The sequence below is a fragment of the Eleutherodactylus coqui genome, chromosome 12 (genome assembly GCF_035609145.1).
Source record: "Eleutherodactylus coqui strain aEleCoq1 chromosome 12, aEleCoq1.hap1, whole genome shotgun sequence".
Classification (NCBI taxonomy): Eukaryota; Metazoa; Chordata; class Amphibia; order Anura; family Eleutherodactylidae; genus Eleutherodactylus; species Eleutherodactylus coqui.
In genome coordinates this window covers 77,488,009-77,501,720 of record NC_089848.1, presented here as the reverse complement: position 1 = coordinate 77,501,720, position 13,712 = coordinate 77,488,009, and the positions used below count along the sequence as shown (strand labels likewise).

General features: G+C 43.8%; 1 protein-coding gene across 1 annotated transcript in view; it reads left to right on the top strand.

Moving 5' to 3' along the window:
• The first annotated feature begins 239 nt into the window (after positions 1-239).
• The window catches only part of LOC136586566 (protein HEG-like), a 44,336-nt gene continuing 30,863 nt past the window's right edge, over positions 240-13,712 (top strand). Inside the window, exons 1-6 of the mRNA XM_066584702.1 lie at positions 240-332; positions 1,521-1,635; positions 2,849-3,643; positions 4,608-4,713; positions 5,630-5,634; positions 12,100-12,225. Coding sequence (XP_066440799.1) covers positions 240-332; positions 1,521-1,635; positions 2,849-3,643; positions 4,608-4,713; positions 5,630-5,634; positions 12,100-12,225 — 1,240 coding nt within the window. The remainder of the gene's footprint in view (positions 333-1,520; positions 1,636-2,848; positions 3,644-4,607; positions 4,714-5,629; positions 5,635-12,099; positions 12,226-13,712) is intronic.

Below are 13,712 nucleotides of genomic sequence, written 5' to 3'. Positions count from 1 at the left end.
AACCATATTGGTACTGCCAACCTGGGCTTCCCCGGCGTTCAAAAGCTGCACTGCAAGTAAATAATACATAATAAATACAAGGTATTAGTTGGATTTTGGACAAAATAAGCCAATCGTCAAGGCTCCTAGAGTCCCTACACTAATATAAATGTATCACAGAAAGGGAAATATAAAAACAATCACTGAAAACGGCCATATACTTACTGATACAGGAGAGCAGATATGTGCACCACCTCAGCATGCAGGCAGCCAAAGTGCCAAATAAGGAAGCCAGTTACACCTGTGAAGAACACCTTATGGCGTCATTAATAGGAAAACCCTTCAGTAAACAGGTCCGTCTTTTGACTGCGTAGCAGGTACATGGTGTGCTATGGCGCGGCGGTGACAGACGAGGCAGAGGCAGTACTTTTTTTTTACAAGCAAAACTTTACTGAACAGCAATCATGTAATACCTTTATTACACAGGAGGGCATAAATCACTTAAACATTACCGGACTTCGCAGCAGCCAGTCACCTGATCAACTTAATCTAGCCGTTGGTTATTACCAGCAACATTACATGCCGCCTAGACCTTTATCCACTCCATAGGGGCTGCTTCTCTCCACCCAAGCTGCCTACCGTTGTTGATGTCACAATTGGCTTCAGTCTACCTAGCTACACGTTTCTTCTTGATCTTACAGTCTTGATGTCATTATCATCCAGTCTGTCTAGGATTACAGGAAGAGACAGTAGGATCTGAACAAGACTAAATCCCCAGAAGATCTGTGCTTAGTTCTCCAAGATGTTTGGAACAATCTCCCTACCAAGTTTTCAAAAACTGTGTGCAAGTGTACCTAGAAGAACTGATGCTGTTTTGAAAGCAAAGTGTGCTCACACCAAGTATTGATTTTAGATTTCTCTTTTGTTCATTCACTTTGCATTTTGTTAAATGACAAAATAAACTATTAATACTTTTATACTTGAAGCATTCTTACTTTGCAGCATTTTTTTCTTGTCCTCCTAAAACTATTGCACCCCTTTTAAATCCAGCTATGTCACTTGTCATCTTCTTCCAAGTGGCAAGATTGAAAAGAAAACAATTTCAGTGGATCAGCCATACATTATACTGTGTGTCACATTTATACCCTCCCCATGAAACATTTTGGGTAACGAGATTTGTAAATTTCTTGCTTCCACTGTTGGGTTCCTCTTATGCAATGCTTCCTAAACTCAGTTGACAGTCAGGTGACATCTTATCTAGAAATTATTTCACTGTGAGGGTTTTTTGGATCAATATTTGTGTGAGCTCTCTGAGCAGAGTGCACCGCTGACTCCACCCTGCAAATAAAGAGAAATGGACTCTGTTCTCATTGGCCAAACAACCCATTAGAGACAAAGACTGTCAACGAGGAGGCAGTGAGTGATCCCACAAGTGAACGGCTAAACTAAGACGAGAAATTGGACTTATCACTGGCTTCCATTCACTGCGGCTAGAGCCAGCTTATGGATTATTGAGTCATCTTCTGGTTGTCTTACTATAGAGGAGGATGGATCTGACCGTGACTTCCAGATTCTCCTGGTGGTGGCTACATGCCTTTTTCTTAGTTATTCTCCAACACACATGGGTCAGCTCAGAGGGGGCCTCCCCAACCAATGGTGAGTCCTGAGTTTCCGTTGTGAATTGTAGAAGAAAATGCTGGATTTAGATGTAACAGAGATGAGTTTACCATTTGACGCATCTTTAAGGGGTTTTCCAGAATTTTACTCTTGATGACCTATCCTCATCAATAGTTGATCAAAGGGGGTCCACCGCTTTGCACCTTCAGCTATCAGCTGATATTGGACTAGTTGTCAGTGGGGACAGAGCCAGGAGATGACAGCTCTGTCCCCATTGCAGCAGCCCAGGTTGGCAATTGCAAGCTCAGCTCCCATTGAATTGTACATCCAGAGGTTCCATCAGGCTTTATGTGTAAAATCCTGAAAATGGACCTTCTGGATGGAACCTATCGCTTCTATTAATGAAATCTGCTGAAACAGAAACTTTATATATTGAACTGAAATATTAGCCCTTAAAGAAAAAAGGGACAATAGTCATCATTGTTATTAATTTGTCAGATTTTGTGTGAAGCCAAAATGCATCCAACTGGTCTAAAGTCCAAGTAATTGTACTAACAGTTGGAAGCCCCCATTATACATACTGAATGTGAAGACCATATCTTAATACTTTACTTCTATTGCAAGGTATGATCAACTGTAATTTAAAGCCCCAGGTCTGAGGCTGCACTACTGAAAGCTGCACAATTAGCTTTAAAAATCTTGTCTTGGGGTTACCACTGGACTCTGAGGGGCGGTGATATTACATTACTGATCTTCCTAGGGTCTCTGAAAATGGGCAAGAACTTTATGTTTATCTCTTCTTTTCCATAGATTTAAACGGTTTTTCCAGGCAAGTACTATTGATGATCTATCCTCAGCATAGGTCATCAATAGTTGATTGCCAGAGATCAATGGGAAGCCTCCTATTACACTTTCGGCGTTTCCAACTTCTCTGATCCCAGGGTCGAAAGCCGAACTATCAGAGGAGGCAGCGTGCCCATTGATTTCATTGAAAGTGAAACCCTCTATGACACTTTCACCTCTGACCCTAATGACAACATCTGACCACACTGTACTATTAGCAGGCAGGGGTGATTAGCTGATCGCCGGGAACTCCAAAATAGGTCAGCAATAGTATTTGCCCAAAAAACTCCTTTAAGTTGTGTGGACTGATATTGTGGACAATGATGTCTGGATATTGATGTTATGGGAAGCTTATAAAGACATGTATTTGTACCATTTCAGATCGCTGTAATTTGTGTTTCAATTTTAGAGACATACTGGGGTAATACTACAACAGGACATGATCTGCTCTACATCACCAACAAAGAAACATCTGCAACCCCAAATACTGCCTTAGGGCCATACCCAAGTAAAATTACTGCTAAACCTGACCTTGTCAACATCACCAATGAGGAAATATCCATAACCTCTAGTACTACTATAGAGACTTACAAAGGTGATATTACTACAAGACCAAACGTGGTCTACATCACCAACAAAGAAACATCTGCAACCCCAAATACTGCCTTAGGGCCATACCCAAGTAAAATTACTACTAAACCCAACTTGGTCAACATCACCAATGAAGAAATATCCGCAACCTCCAGTACTACTATAGAAACTTACAAAGGTGATATTACTACAAGACCAGACATGGTCTACATTACCAACAAAGAAACACCTGAAACCTCCAATACTACTCTAGAGTCATACCCAAGTAATGTTTCTGTTGGACCAGACTTGACCAATGTCTTTGAAGGCACATCCAGAACACCCAGTTCTACTTTAGAGGCATCCCCAAATAATGCTACTACAGGACCAGAACTAAGCTACATCAGTGAGCAGACATCTGAAATCTTCAACATTACTATGAATACATATATAAATAATGTTACTACAGCAATAGACCTGATCTACACTGGTGAAGAAGGACCTACAACTCTCAAAACTACTGTAGAGACATATCCAAGCAATGTTACTACAGAAGCACAGCTGACCTACATCAATGATGAAACATCCGGAACCCCTCACACTACTATACAGATGGAGAGAACTTCCTATCCTGGTATATTATCTTCACTGGGTGGGATGTGGGGAGGGGGTCATTGGGATATCTGCAATAAGCATTCAACAAAAAGCGATAGACATATACTAACCATTATGTGTTGTCAACAAAATAGTCCTATTATCTCATTACGTTTCCACATTCTATAGCTGAATTACACAGAACAACTTAACCCATTAACACACCATAACATGAGCCATTTTGGGGGAAGATCTTCTACAATTTTTTTTTCTAACTAAATATTATAATCTAACCCTAGAATACTACCCTGGGTGAAAATCACCCTATTACATTTTCGCTCTGGTGCCGCCAGAGCGCTATTTTTTTTTTTATTACAACAAAACTGTATGGAGCTCTTATATGTATGAGGATATACGTGGCAATTGTTGTACAACTACTTTTGAAAAATAATTTAGCTTTATTTGCCTGTCTAGGAAGGTGTAGTATTACAGGGTTAAAGGGGTTGTACCAGAATTTCAAATTATCTCTTCTTCACAGGAAAAGGGTTAACTTGCTGGTCGGTGGGGGTTTAAGACTCCCACCGATCTCAGGAGCGTAACTCCTGTGTCCCGCCCTCCTATCACTGACGTCACTCTGGATGGAGCGCTGGCTGCACATGTGCGGTTAGCGCTCCATTTATTTCAAAGGGGCTTTCGGAAATACCAAAGCAGGTGCTGCTCAGGTATCTCAGCAGTCCAATTAAAAGTAACCCCCCACCCCTTCCCCAGTATTTTAATATGAAGAGTTTGTGTACCAAATTTTGTTGAGATCCATCATGGCATGTAGGAGCCTATGAAGAACAAACAAATTTTCACTTTTTACATTATATATATACATTATACAGTTTGTGCACTTGCTTATTACTGACATCATAGAGAGTGTGTACTGTCATTCTGGAGAGAGATTATAAATTTAAAGTGGCAAGTTCTATATTTGTTCTCTTACTTGCATGTTTATATTATAGGCATTACTAAACCATCCGAAATTATCTACAGTGATGAACCCACAACCGGAACCCCCAACAGGACTCTACAGACCGAAGGAGCAACTCACATAAGTACGACTCCTGTGCTAGTAATGCTATTGACAGTCAATGTTTGTTTGATAAATGGATTAGCCGGGTTATTATACTCACTTCTCGTTTGTCGTTCAGCTTTATGCATGCAGAAACTTAATGACGGGTTGGCCAGTTTAAACAGTTATTCAGTTATGAACGACTGCCTGCTTACTGTAAATAGAGGCCCGCGGCCCGGAATGATCCCTGGCCCCATACCGCCTCCATTTACTAGTGATGAGCGTTCCTGTGTAAACGATCATTACTAGGACGCCCTGTCGGGCATCTGCACCTGACAGGTTGTCCCATGTAAAAGGACCCTAAGTCTAGCAAGTGAAGGGAGGGAACACTCCCTATAGACCCAACTGTATTTGGCTAATGACTCAAGACATAGCTTTCACCTCTGGAGGACCACCAAGGCAGAAGAAAACATAGAGTAATTTTACCTCCTCCTCAATATTTATTCCACCATCTGCTCTTTGGGGTGCGGTACATTCCCATCACTTCTCTTTTTTCCCTTGAAGCATTTCTTCTTTATACAACTCAGCCAGGTATCACAGGCCTATATTTTTTAAATAACACACTACTTGTGTTTCTGTAGTTTGAATCATAGGAATTTCTCATTTTTTCCTGTACTATATCATTACTTCCTCTGCACTACACAACCAGTACTTGCCAGAAATTCCTGCAGCTCCTTTACTATTGCTGGAGGCCTCTTGCAGCCTCCAGGGTTAGTTTACTTCTGGTCTTTTCATCAAGTTTTGAGGATTATCCAGTTCTTGGTAAACTCAATATTGTGCCAAATTTAATCTATCTCTTGATGATGTCTTCACTGTGTTCCATGGTATATGTAATGACTTGGAAATGTTTTGGTCCCCTTCTGTTACCTTTCGACAACCAGACCCCTTTGATGTGCTGTAAGATCTTTACAGACCAAGTAAGAAAATATCAGGAAAATCCTCCTAGAAGAACTGAACTTTATATGGGGGAAATCAGAATCATCATAAATTATGGCAGCGGAGTGCTGACTACTATGTAATATGAGTTTAATGTGATTGGCTAATTCTGAACACAAAAACATCCCCAAATATAATAGGGTGTTCACACTAATATAAGCACATTATTTTAGTTTTGTTATATTACAAAATATATTTATTATAACAAGTAAACTTGGAGAATAGATTGGCAATACAAGCTTCCATTAACCCCTTAGTGACCAGCCCATTGCCTTTCTACATCCTGGCCTGCTGGGCCTAATTCCCAGTTGGAAATGACAGCCCTGCAGGCTCTGGGCGTGACAGCTGCATACTGCCGTTTACTGGAGGTAGCCGACAGCATGGAGCTGTCATCCCAGGCCATGGACCCCAGTCCTGGTCATGCGATCGCTGGTATCCACCGGATTCCGGCAATCGCGTTAAAGTCAATGTAAAATTTTAAAAAAGTACAGTTTCAGCTCCCCTTATGGATCTGATCCGTATGGGGAGCTGAGAATACTCACCCCCCATCCTCCGTGATGTCCGGTGTCTTCCTCGTCCTCCCCAGTCCTGCCGCCGGCATCTGCGCATGCGTGCCAGGCGCATTACGTCACGCGCATGCACAGAGAGCTGGGAGGCCCTGGAAATTTAAAAATTCCCTGCTTCTGGCTAGAATGAGTAGCCGAGAACAGTGAGCTGCTGTATGCGGTTCCCGATCACATGATCGCTGCTATCCAATGGATAACAGCGATCATGTAAAAGTTTTAAAAAGTTAAAAAAATGTAAAAAAAATAAAAGAACGAAAAAAAATGTGTTTCATCTCCCCTCAGGCCCTTTAAGACCCCCAGATTTATCCAGAGACTTTACCCTGGCTTCTGTGCACGCGTCCGTCGCCAAAATGGCGGACGCAGGCGCAAAAGCCGCAGATTGCCGGGGTTATTTAAAATCTCCCCACACCTGGCTACTAAATGTAGCCAGAGACCTGGAGATTTCACTGGCTACCACGGTACACGTTTTCCAGTCACCGCCGTTATCCAATAGAGATCACGTAAAAGTAAACAAAAAGCTAGTTTCACCTTCTGTCACGGATCCGATTCGTAAGAGGAGGTGAAAGTACTTAACGAAGGCCACCGGCGATGTCCCATGATGGATCCTTATCCGTGGACCATTTCCAAGCTTTGGCCCCTGCACCCGTCACCAAAATGGCGGACACATGTGCAGAAGCTGGGGAGGGCAAGAGGAAATTCAAAATCTCCTTACTCCTGGCTACTAAAGGTAGCCGAGAGCTTGGAGATGGCACGGGGGCTGCAGTGAGCGGTCCTCTGTCACGTGATTGCCATTATCCATTGATACCATAGTGTAGAAGTGTGTTTGAAAGTCTGTTGGGGGTACCCCAATGCAGAGAGCTGCAAGCCAATGTGGACTCTTTGTAGCAATTTCTCTAGCTGTAGTCCCTACAAATTTGTTCTTACAGCGATGTTAGCTCTTACACGTTACAAGGCTGCGCTTCTCAGTTGCAGGCTGCCTTCTTTCTTGTGCCACTAGTCCTCTCTAGCAGACGCAAACTCTCCAGGACTTCTCTTGCATGGCTACCTCTGCCAACTCCTCACTCTTTTTGCAACTCTCTTCCCTTCAATGCAGTTTTTCAAGGCTGAGTATCACTCATCTTGCTCTCCAGCTTGCTGCTCTCTCACCCGGTGTTCAGTTACTATGATTCCCACCCAAACACATGGAGCAGTGCACTTCTCTACCATCCTCAGTCCTCTGGACATCCCACCTGCTCTCTACAGCCAATCAGAAGTAATACACAACACCCCATAGAGAAATACCCAAAATACAGTGATGTATGATGGCCAGATGTAGTCATTAAACCACCCAAAGGAAACATCATGTGAGCCCATTACACTCCCTTTTGTCCCCTCCTTTCTCAAGTATGCTGATGTGGAACAGCTTCTAGTTTATATGCTATGAAAAGTGTCCTAACTCCTTTATGCAGTCCTCGGCCGCCCACAGAAGATCGCTTCCTGGTTACGAGATTCATAAATCCTGCCTCCAGTAAGCAATGGCTGGGATTAGTTCTTGAATGCTGCTCAGCCAATCAATGCAGTGCTCGGTGAACCAATCACAGCCATCGCGTTGTGAAGGCCGAATTTATGAATTGCCCAAGCTGCAACATTGATTGGCCAATTTATAAATTTGGTACCGCCTCCACAACACGATGACTGTTATTGGTTCTCGAGTGCTGCTCAGCCAATCAATGCAGCGCGTGATAAACCAATCACAGCCATCGCATTGGTTCATTGAGCGCTGCATTGATTGGCTGAGCAGTGCTCGAGAACCAATCACAGCCATCAATTCCTGGAGGCGGGATTTATGAATCTCGTAACTAGGAAACGATCTTCTGTGGGTGTCCGAGGACTGCAGCAAGCATGCTGGAGCTCCGGAAAGCAGCAGGAGAACCTGTACCGAACCTGCTAGGTAAAGTATTGCGCATTTTTTATGTAATGCAGTATTGTTTTCCTGACTGCGTTCACTGTACAGGATTAATGTGTTATTTTGATGTTTTACATTTGCGACTGTATATATATTTTGATGAAATGACTATGAAAAAGGGTTGTTTTTTTTAACTTTTACTACCTGTTATTTTTTCTACTAATTTATTTAACATTTTTTTAATACTTTAGCTTGCAACCATTTCATCTCTTAGGGCAAAGTGAGACAAGCGTTTTTTTTGCACGTGGCTATGTGCACAAAAAAAGCGCGTCTGATAGAACCATTGGTTCCCTATGATGTGTTCGCATGCCCGTATTTTACAGGCCCCAAATCTTTGCACCTGCAAGAGATAGGACATGCGTGCAGCGGCAAGGTCCATGCTGCACATAAAGATTCCCCACAGGGAGTCCCCTCATCACTGAACACTGTGACAGCACTGTCACAGTGTTCAGTCATGATGGGTCTCTCCACAGGGACAAAAGAATCCCCTGTCACAGCTGTGGCAGAGGATCGCAATGTATTGCCATTTCTTTCAATGGGCCAGCTTTGCAACCAGCCCCATTGAAAGCAATAGGATGCAGGCAACCCTGCAGTGATTTTCGGGAAAGGGCTTGAAATATAAGCCCTTCCCCGAATATCATCTCTAGTTGCTGTAAAAAAATAAAAAATATATATACATCACCTTTCGCCGCTGTCGGAGCTCTGGTGTGTCCTGTTGCTTGCTTCCCTGGCACTCTTCTGAAGCTCTTTCTCCAGTCAATGAATTGCTGAGCGCTGCCTGTGATTGGCTGAGCGCTGTGACCAATCACAGGCAGCACTTACCTGTCATTTAATGAATGGCTGAGCGCTCAACCAATCAGACCCAGCTCTTTCAGGAGGCGGGGATTTGTAAATCCCCGGCTGGATGAAGAGCTTCAAAACAGTGTCGGGGAAGCCAGCGACAAGACGCACCAGAGACCTGATAGCAGCGGAAGGTGATGTATATATATTTTTTAATTTTTACAGCAGCTAGGGATGATTTTCAGGGAAGGGCTTATATTCCAAGCCCTTCCCTGAAAATCACTGCGGGGGTTGCCTGCATCCTATTGCTTTCAATGGGGCCGGCTGCAGTAGCGCCAGCTCCATTGAAAGCAATGGACACTGAGCTTCAGTCACACGTATTTTTAATATAGGTGTACAAAAAAAAACGCTTGTCTGACTGAGACCTTTTACAGTATATTACCATAGCAATGCATTATGCTGCATTCTGACAGACAGTCTATTAAGACATACTACAGGTGGGCACACCTTGCTAGGTAATCATTCAAGGCAGTGCTGGGGGACTTTAGGCTGCCATGACAGCATGGCATTGCGGGAGAAGGGGCCGTTCAGGAGCCAGAAACGCCAATCAGTTTAAATGCCACTGTTAGAATTGCCAGCAGCATTTAAAGGGTAAACAGCTGCAATCAGTGTGAACGCCAATCACTGCTGTTACCGGCATGTGTGAGCTGTCGAATTTGGTTGACATATACCCTGTACGGAGTGAGTTCAGCTCCTAAGCCTGCTCCATAAACAGGCAACCGACGCGCCACACATGTACAGTGCACGTCGAAAAGGGGTTAAAGAAGATATGAAGAATTTTTAAAAATCAGCAAACAAACATTTTTAGCTACTCAAAAGGTTCTTTGGCTTATGTGAAATGTAGCAATGTTAGCTCTATTAGAAAAGACAAATGTTCCACCAACCTATGAAGGGTATATGTTCTATTAACAGGATTCTTTGCAGGTAACAGTAAAGTTGTTAAAAGTGGAAAAGTTTACATAGGACAGACATCTAGATCAATTAAAAAAAGGACATAGAACATCAAGTATAAGAAAATACAAGGTGATTGTAAAGTCAGGGCCACCTGAATATCTCATAAAGAAAACAGGTACAACTAGGAAACTAAGTAGAACACTTAGATAGATGTAGAAAAAAAATTGCCACTATGGTGGGGCCTGTTGGTCACCTTGGTGGCAGCCATGTTTGATACAGCCCAAAAAACTTCAAAGGAAATGGGGTCATGGGATGCATGATTCAAGGGTAAAATTTCCCCAGAAATTGTTAGTTGCTGTCATTTTTTTAATTCCTGCAACTATTTTTGAGTTGTGGATGATGTCATGTTGAGTATTAATGAAGTTATTATGTTGAATAATGTGGTATGATAACACTAATCGCATACCTTTTTAGGTACCAGAAGATGTCTTTCTAGGACAAAAGTTAGATCATTTTGAACAGATGTTCACATGAGGTGGGCTAGGCTTTTAATCAAGAACACCCAGAAGTTCAGAAACAGGACAATCGAAGACTGGTTGTCCAAGCAGAGTTTCCAATCCCCAACTGTATTAGCTGTTTTCACAAAAAGTCTACAGAAGAGCATGAGGAGGCTGACATGGAGTGAGTTAACCAAGTGCCATAAGGATCCTCAAGACAGAAGTGGCACCCATACAAACTGCAGCTACAACAGAAGTTGTGTGAAAGTGATCCTCACAGACACTTGGAATTCTGTCAGTGGGCATTACAAATGTGTGAACAAGATGCCCGATTCACAAACGCCGCCCGGATGACCAGTTCCCGATTTGTCCTGGACACTAGCAGTTTCCTGAACTTCTGCAACAGTTTCCTGAGACTTCCTGCACTGCCTGGTTGTCTTCCTGGATGTTCTTGATTGAAAGCCTTGAGCAGCTCATGTAAACTTCTGTTACCAAGCATCAGGATGATCTCAGTTCTGTCCTGGATTGTTAACGGCATCTCCTGGTACCTGAAAAGACAAGTGATTAGTGTTTTCTATGCCACATAATTCAACATAACTTTACTTATACTCAACATGGCATCATAACTCAAACAGTTGCAGGCATTGAAAAAATGATTGCACCTATCAATTTCTGATGACATTCTATCCTTAAAGGGGTTGTCCCGCGCCGAAACGGGTTTTTTTTTTATTCAATAGGCCCCCCGTTCAGCGCGAGACAAACCCAAGGGATGAGTTAAAAAAAAAAAAGGTTTAGTACTTACCCGAATCCCCACGCTGCGGCGACTTCTTACTTACCTTACCAAGATGGCCGCCGGGATCTTCACCCACGATACACCGCGGGTCTTCTCCCATGGTGCACCGTGGGCTCTGTGCGGTCCATTGCCGATTCCAGCCTCCTGATTGGCTGGAATCGGCACACGTGACGGGGCGGAGCTACGAGGACCAGCTCTCCGGCACGAGCGGCCCCATTCACCAGGGAGAAGACCGGACTGCGCAAGCGTGTCTAATCGGGCGATTAGACGCTGAAATTAGACGGCACCATGGAGACGGGGACGCCAGCAACGGAACAGGTAAGTGAATAACTTCTGTATGGCTCATAATTAATGCACGATGTACATTACAAAGTGCATTAATATGGCCATACAGAAGTGCTGAACCCCACTTTCTTTCGCGGGACAACCCCTTTAAATCATGTATCCCATGATTCCCTTTCCATTGACGTTTTGTGACCTGGATGGCTGCCACAAAAATTTCCCTCCATCCATGTGAGTGTTCTACAGTGTTTCCTCCTTGTTTCTTTCATTCAGAAGATATTCTGGGTGGCCCTGACTTTTGAATCATCCTGAGTGAAAGAACAAGTGATACAACGAGGCACAGCAAGACAAAATAGCGAGCAATGGTCTTCATCCTGTGGCTCTCCAGCTCTTGCAAAAGTACAACTTTCAGCATGCAGGTAATTGTAGTCTTCCAAAAAAATGGAGAGTCACAGGTTGGAGAACCCTGAACTAAAATTGCACATCGCATAGATGGTACCATTACGTCAGCGGCTGAAGGGTGAGGTGTAACCCCACAAGTGGTCTGCATGCATGGAGTCTCTTAACCTAAGGTATCAGTCATCCTTGTGAATGTCATACTGTGACACGTGTCACTATACTCTTTGCAGGTGGAGTGTCCTGTCTCCAGGACGCAGACTGCCCCCCGCTCACAATCTGCACAGATCAGGGGGGGTTCCACATATGCCAGTGCCATCTAGGATCTTATTTCCATCATCATTTGGGTTGTGTGACAGGTAAGTGCCAGATATGCACATAGATCGGAGCTATACCATATCTACTAATCATTCCTGTTCTGTGGCACCATACTGCCTAGCTATGTATCCATTCTCATCATATATAGTATTGCCCACACTCCTTAGGCCTCTTTTACATAAGCGTATATCGGGCACCGTTTTCACGGCCGGTCGATATACGCTACCATCTGATGCATTGGATTCCAATGCTTCAGATCACATGGCTGTATTCCCGCGACTGGGCCAATGTAGCGCTGAGCACTTTCATGCCGGCCCTACAAAGATAGTCCTGGAACTATCTTTCGGGCTGGAATACATCAGACGCTGCATGGGCTCCTATGGAAGCCAATAACAGCAGCCTGGAGAAGGAAGGTGGGAGGGAGTTTAGCAGCGTGACTGCTAAATTCCCTCCCTCTTCTCTCCTCCTCTCTACTCCCCTTGGCTGTTTGCTGGCTGCGGGGAAGGGGTGGGAGGTTAGCTCCGCCCCTGCCTCTCTCATTGCACACAGCCAGACAGGAGAAGAGAGGAGGTAAGCCGGCGAGGGGGAGGCCCAATGGCATTGCGGGCTCGGTGTGTATGCGCCGAGGCCTGTGCCATCTGAAAGGGCGCACAAACGTTAGATTTGTGCGCCCGTTCATGCATTTTTACAGCACCGGTGGGCACATGTAGAAACGCCTACGGCTGTGTGAAAGAGCCTCTAGGCTGCTCACACACAGCAGCACAGCAAAATGCTGCGATTCTAATTTAGTTTTCAACTGCAATTCAATGCAGCTGACAGCGGGGTTTAGCACACCTCATCATTGATGAGGTGCGCTAAACGCAAAAAAAATCACGGCACTGAAAACTGGCGCGATCGAACGCATGTCATTAAAAACAATGGGGGCCTCTGACAGCGCTAAAAGAGCAGCATTACACTCTGAAACAAATGGCTGTGTGAGAGGGGCCTTAGGGTGCTCTTACAGGGAACGATTATATTGTTCAAGTCTGCGCTGGATCATTTGACTTTGAACGATAATCATTCAGTGTAAACTCTGCAAATTAACGAACGATGAATGATAATTAGTTCGCATATCGTTCAACATTCATTTCATACAGGCGTCAAAATTATTGTTTGTTCGTTCGCTAATCATTCAGTAGATGCCTTTATGAGCAGACTGCACTAGCGAACTCTGTCATCGTTTGCTCATGCGAATAATATATTGCTTTGTCTAAAAGCATCCAAATTCCTCAAAATGAAGTTATCTCCACAGACATCAAATTAAAAGGTCAGCAGGTAGCAGCAGCGCACACAACTTAAATACCACCTAGCTTTTAATGAGCCACTCCAGCAAAGGCACATTTTTCTATGTTTGCTTTCCCTTTTCTGCAAGTCTCTTCTGTGTATTGTAGCTCTTCCATGCAATGTAAACCCTTGTCTGATGCTTATCAGGCACTAGAGATGAGCGAGCATGCTCGGTTAAGGAAGTTACTCGAACGAGCATCGGCAT